Raw genomic sequence first — 7,208 nt, 5'->3', positions numbered from 1 at the left:
GTGATCACAACCCGCTGACTTCCCTCCGAACGATAAGGAAAGAAACTCCAAGCTGAATGCACTGTAGCTTGCCTCATATTAAAGGCAAAGACAGCGTTATTGTTGATACATATTAAGAGATGTTTGAATGTGATCAGTTATGACAGCTCATATGTTTAAACATAGCACGTACAAGTCTAAAACTATTCATACAATGTCTAAGTGCGGTCTGTGGTCGGAAAATACGTAGCGTGATACACTTTCATACATACAGCCTGCTTGAGAGACAGCGCGTGAGTGTTCAGCATAAGTGGTCATTAATTAGACTGACTGTACAAGTACTGATTAACGGTCTTCCTTTTGGAAGTCATTCATGAATGTGTGCAAGTGTTGGCACTTTCAGTTATATCTCTCTTCAGTTACTTAACGCACTGTAGTGCCGCTGAAGGGGTCGTTGTCGGCACAGGTACTACAGATACGTACCCCAGGTACGTTTCTGTATACAGATATGTACCCTAAACAAAGTCAAAATACAGAAACGTACCCGGTACCCTAAAAGGCAGACGAGTCCATATTCCGCAATCCAAAACGGAAACTGTATGTAGTTGTTCCCGTCCAGCTGGTTCCGAGTGGTATTATGCATCGGGCGTTACTGTGTATTCTCACATTACTTACATATAACGCAATCAAATGTATCTAATACAACAGCATGACAGTTCCGGTCAAGAATACGACACAGTGTGGGAATGGAATCTTCCTAGGGTACGTTTCTGTATTCTCATTATGGCCAGGGTATACAGAAACGTACCTGGGGTACATATCTGTAGTACCCGTGCCCACAACGACCCCTTCAGCTGTAGTGCCTCGGCCAAAGGATCAATATTATTGTATAGTCGGAGCATTACAGTAAGGTGCATTGACCACAACACCCTCGATGTACGAATAGGAGCCATGGCTGGGTGTTAAGGAAAGGCACCTACCTGTGAGAGCCATGACGCTGCGTCTGGTCTGGTTCCAACTGGTGTAGTCATTAGGTCGTGCTCCGCCAGCAACTAGGTCACTGTGCATGTAACATGTGGCTAATCACAATGCGGGTTAGACAACACTTTACTGCCAATCCTACCATGCATAAGCTTAGTTAAAACAAATATTGCATAGTGTACAGTTACTAGGACCGGAGGTTATCCAACAACACATAAACCCGCCTAGCTCCATGTGCTGCAGGCTGCTGTTGGGGCAGAACGTCGCAAGAATAGATAATTCAGTGAAACCCGCATCTCAACCATCTATTGATTCTCACACAGAAACCACGAATAGGCTATTAATGGACTGCAAGGCGTGAATGTACGTTCCCATAGGGGTACCGATACTGGTAGGGCAAGACCATTTACATGCGAACACTTTGGACCCTGGAGTTCAACAATCCAATCAGATAGATTTCCTTTTACTGGATATGTTTCTATGTAACAATGACAGACAGACAGACAATGGACCGACCCATCAGATAAGTCTGTCAGTGTTCGCTGTAACAATGTCGACCAATGGACCGACCCATCAGATATGTCTGTCAGCGTTCGCTGTAACAATGTCGACCAATGGACCGACCCATCAGATATGTCTGTCAGTGTTCACTGTAACAATGTCGACCAATGGACCGACCCATCAGATATCTGTCAGTGTTCTGCCAGTAACAATGTTCATGGACTGTGTCTGCCAATGTCGACCAATGTCGACCAATGGACTGACCCATCAGATATGTCTGCCAGTGTTCACTGTAACAATGTCGACCAATGGACTGACCCATCAGATATGTCTGCCAGTGTTCACTGTAACAATGTCGACCAATGGACCGACCCATCAGATATGTCTGCCAGTGTTCACTGTAACAATGTCGACCAATGGACCGACCCATCAGATATGTCTGCCAGTGTTCGCTGTAACAATGTCGACCAATGGACCGACCCATCAGATATGTCTGCCAGTGTTCACTGTAACAATGTCGACCAATGGACCGACCCATCAGATATGTCTGCCAGTGTTCGCTGTAACAATGTCGACCAATGGACCGACCCATCAGATATGTCTGCCAGTGTTCACTGTAACAATGTCGACCAATGGACCGACCCATCAGATATGTCTGCCAGTGTTCGCTGTAACAATGTCGACCAATGGACCGACCCATCAGATATGTCTGCCAGTGTTCGCTGTAACAATGTCGACCAATGGACCGACCCATCATGTCTGCCATGTTCTGCTGTAACAGTGTTCACTGTAACAATGTCGACCAATGGACCGACCCATCAGATATGTCTGCCAGTGTTCGCTGTAACAATGTCGACCAATGGACCGACCCATCAGATATGTCTGCCAGTGTTCGCTGTAACAATGTCGACCAATGGACCGACCCATCAGAAATGTCTGCCAGTGTTCACTGTAACAACGTCGACCAATGGACTGACCCATCAGATATGTCTGCCAGTGTTCGCTGTAACAATGTCGGGCAATGGGTTGGGCACAAGTTATCCAACTTAGGAACTCCCTCTCCCAAAAGTTACACGTTTCATATTTATAGTATAAAAACATTGACAACATGTATTTGTTGAGTGAATTTACAAGATCTTTAAAGATGATGTGTAAAGTATATACAAGAATAAAACTACAAAAGATCTTTCAGTGAGCTTAATATATCCATGTACCTGTTCAAGTAATAATTCATTTTCATATAGTGATAGTGTAACATGACCAAATAACAATAAATCTAGATTAATAGGTATGCGATGCTTAACGACAGCATTTACATTTACAAACATATCTTTACGCTGCTTTGTATACAAAGAACATTCTAAAAGATAATGCCATGAATTTTCACAAGGACAACCACAAGCACAAGAAACATCTGATCTTAAATCAATTCTAAATACATCGTAATCAAGCTGACTTGTATTGTACCTCAGGTTTGTGTGAATAATGTTAAGTTTTCTTGTACCAGGCCAAAAGAATGACGGGGCTGCATTTATTTTACTTTGAATTTTCAATTTAAAACTTCCTAAAGAGTCTGTGTTTCTTATTTCTATGGGAACTTTGTTCCACATTCGTATAGTAGATAGAATAAATGATGATAAGGAAAGTTTCAATCTCGTAAATGGAAGGGAGAATTTTAAAGAGTTGCGAAGGTTATAAGATGAGTTTTGGTCAACATATGTAGGTAGTAATTCCTGGAGGTATGATGGTGCAATATTGTGAAGAATCTTATAAAATAAGCACAGTTTTCTTTTTCTTCTTTGTTCACTTAGGGTTTCCCAACTAGTTTCAAAATACAAATGATCACGAGAAGTATATTTTGGAAGTCCTGTCACTATACGAGCTGCTTCTAACTGTAACTGCTCTGAGAAGTTAGTTTGATCAGCTGTACATCCATCTCATAATTCACACGCATATATACATGTATACTCTCCACAAAAAGAAACGCATCATGAAAATAGCAATTTCATGTAGCAATGAATTAAAACGTGATTTATTTTACAAAAGGTTTTGCTCTGTTTATGAGTCCTATGGTGTTTATGTTTTGAAACATCACAACAAAACGCACCATCCGTAAAATACCCGTATTTAACAGCATGATTTGCAATTTCGGCGTGTAGTGTCACAGAATACACAATTCACATGCAATCTACGTGAAAGTTGGGGATCAGATAGTCTCAGTGATGGGTATAAAATGTTGATCGCTGTCTGTCGATTATTCACTGTATTTGGAATATTGTTGACGAACGCAAAATGCCACGTCTAAGTGAAGCCAACCGTCATATCGCCATTGGTTTGCTTGAAGCTGGCCAGTCTCAACGTGCAGTTGCCCGACGCATGAATGTTCACCAAAGCACCATTTCACGGCTCTGGGGAGATATCGCCGGCAGAATGCGGTAGCAGATGCCCCTCATAGTGGGCGACCTCGAGCGACCACTGCGGCGCAGGATCGCTACATCCGGGTACATCACCTGCGTCATCGAACAGCTACGGCGACCAGTACCGCTCGACAAATACCCGGATTAAGGAGGCTTTCTGCACAGACCGTCAGGAACAGGTTGAGTGAGGCTGGTTTACGTGCCAGAAGACCTTATTTTGGCCCTGTGCTTCGACAACAACATCGTCGACATCGAGTTCAATGGTGCACCAACGTTCAGGCCTGGAACCTACCGAATTGGCGTAGAATCTGGTTCAGTGATGAATCACGATTTCTATTGGAACGACGCGATGGAAGAATGCGGGTGTACAGACGTCGACGTGAACGTTTCGCCGACGCTTGCGTTCCCCAGGTGGACAGATTCGGCCGGCAGGTGTTATGATGTGGGGGGATGTCACCTGCCGTAGGAGAAGTGATTTGGTGATGATCCAGGGCAACCTGACAGCTCAACGGTACTGTGACGAAATCCTACGCCCACACATCCTTCCAATCATTGATCGCCAGAGGGAGTTGTTTCAACAGGACAATGCCAGGCCCCACACAGCACGTCACACTAGATACTTCCTCCAGAACCACAACATCAATGTGCTCCCCTGGCCCTCAAGATCACCGGACTTAAACCCGATCGAACATCTGTGGGATGCCCTGGACAGACGGGTGCGACGCCGTAACCCTCAGCCCCAGACACTTCAGCAACTCGAACAGGCACTACAGGCAGAGTGGGCTGCGATTGGGCAACACGAGATTCTGAGACTTGTTCGTTCGATGCCGAGGCGATGCCGTGCAGTTCTGGATGCCAACGGTGGTCACACGAGGTATTGACTTCAGCGCCACCACACGTCTCCATGTGACACTCAAACTGACTTTCCTCGAGTTGGTGCCAAAGACGGATAAGTCTGCATTCCCAGTGTGCAATTTCGCTATATTTCATTGTCTCATAAAGCCTACAAGATGTTTCAAAATAAACATAGAAATACAGTTAAAATTCCTATATGCGTTTCTTTTTTGGGAGAGTATATATTCAATGCAAGACAAGATTTATATAACTTGATTTTCTGCGGCAGCTCATTTCGTTGCTAGGCACAATAATTTTTCTGAGTGTAAGTTTGTCTCAGTATTATTCTTTTCTTATCGGACTATTTCAATTATGTATCCAGCTATATTGGAACCGTGTACTGGCGCGGCGTTTAGATAAGCCACTAGGCTTGTTCGCTTATCCAGGTTTCTGCATTGACGGCATAGAAATATGTTTAAACCATATAAATTGTCTAGCTTGTCACTATCTCTGGTCGAGAACAATACAGCTTCTGTCTTATCTGTGTTGTATTTGAGAAACCAGTCCTTAGCCCAATCACTTAACGAGCTTAAATTTTCATTCATAGTTACTTGTAATGATTGCATGTGTCACCAGCAAACAATCTTGTTGAGCAATTTAATACACCGGCTCTTTGCAGATACATTGTGGTAATATTTCTATAAGTTGATGTACAGTAGAGTGGCCTCGCTGAAAACCAGCCTGATATTTGTACAACAATTTGTTATCAAGAAAGTAGTTATTAAGATGTTTAAAAACGACCCTTTCAAATATTTTACCAACACAACTGATTAGTGATATCGGCCTATAATTAGATACCTTTGAATTGTCACCTTTCTTAAATAGCGGCATGACATGGGCCTTTTCCCAAACATTTGGGAAAGTACTCGATCTAAGAGAAAGATTAAATAATAAACAATGAACACTGCTTATAGTGTTAATAGTTTTCTTCAACAATTGATGACTAATTTTATCTGGTCCAGTTGCTTTCTTGGAAGGAATTGAATTAATGATATCAGAAATTTCTCTCACCCATCAGATAAGTTTATCAGTGTCCGCTGTAACAATTTCGAGTAATGGACCGACCCATCAGATAAGTCTGTGAGCGTTGTTACATCGTCGGGCAATAGACCGACCCATCAGAAAAGTACTCTGTTGCACTATTTGATTACTACTCTGTTACACTATTACATTAGGTACTCGGTTACATTATTACATTGATACTCTGTTACATTATTACATTAGGTACTCGGTTAGACCGCCTCCGTGGTGTAGTGGTTAGAACGCCCGCCCGGAGAGCGGAAGGTCGCGGGTTCGATCCCCGACCGCGTCATACGAAAAGACGTTAAAATATGGTACTTGTTGGTCCCTGACTGGCGCTCGGCAATAATGGGTACAGCAAGGACTGGTCGGCTCGGAGTCAGTATAATGTGTCTGAGTGGGGTATTCATGCTTCACTGCGGCATGGTATCTCAGTGAGCTAGCACTATAAAACCAGCTTCAGTCTGGGCTAGTACAAGCAGCCGCACATACACATACACACGCATGCACGTCGTCATATGAGCGAAATATTCTCAAGCACGACGTTAAACCCAATTTCACCTCACCTCACCTCGGTTACATTATTACATTGATACTCTGTTACATTATTACATTAGGTACTCGGTTACAGTATTACATTGATACTCTGTTACACTACTACATTGATACTCTGTTACACTACTACATTGATACTCTGTTACACTAATACATTGATACTCTGTTACATTATTACATTGATATTCTGTTACACTATTACATTGATATTCTGTTACATTATTACATTGATACTCTGTTACATTATTACATTAGGTACTGTGTTACAGTATTACATTGATACTCTGTTACACTACTACATTGATACTCTGTTACACTACTACATTGATACTCTGTTACATTATTACATTGATATTCTGTTACACTATTACATTGGTACTCTGTTACACTACTACATTGATACTCTGTTACACTAATACATTGATACTCTGTTACATTACTACATTGATATTCTGTTACACTATTACATTGATATTCTGTTACATTATTACATTGATACTCTGTTACACTATTACATTGATACTCTGTTACACTACTACATTGATATTCTGTTACATTATTACATTGATACTCTGTTACATTACTACATTGATATTCTGTTACACTATTACATTGATATTCTGTTACATTATTACATTGATACTCTGTTACACTATTACATTGATACTCTGTTACACTACTACATTGATATTCTGTTACATTATTACATTGATACTCTGTTACATTACTACATTGATACTCTGTTACACTACTACATTGATACTCTGTCACACTAATATTGATACTCTGTTACACTACTACATTGATACTCTGCTACACTACTACATTGATACTCTGTTACACTACTACATTGATACTCTG

General features: G+C 41.7%; 1 protein-coding gene across 1 annotated transcript in view; it reads right to left on the bottom strand.

Moving 5' to 3' along the window:
• The window catches only part of LOC124285205 (ectoine dioxygenase-like), a 37,814-nt gene extending 36,873 nt beyond the window's left edge, over positions 1 to 941 (bottom strand). The window contains exon 1 of the mRNA XM_046721392.1: positions 788 to 941. Within this exon, the coding sequence (XP_046577348.1) occupies positions 788 to 932 (145 nt within the window). The 5' untranslated portion in view covers positions 933 to 941. The remainder of the gene's footprint in view (positions 1 to 787) is intronic.
• Positions 942 to 7,208: the final 6,267 nt, after the last annotated feature.

This window comes from Haliotis rubra, unplaced genomic scaffold (genome assembly GCF_003918875.1).
Source record: "Haliotis rubra isolate DU_JTF1 unplaced genomic scaffold, ASM391887v1 Scf355, whole genome shotgun sequence".
NCBI classification, from domain to species: domain Eukaryota; kingdom Metazoa; phylum Mollusca; class Gastropoda; order Lepetellida; family Haliotidae; genus Haliotis; species Haliotis rubra.
This window is presented reverse-complemented; position numbering and strand designations above follow the sequence as displayed.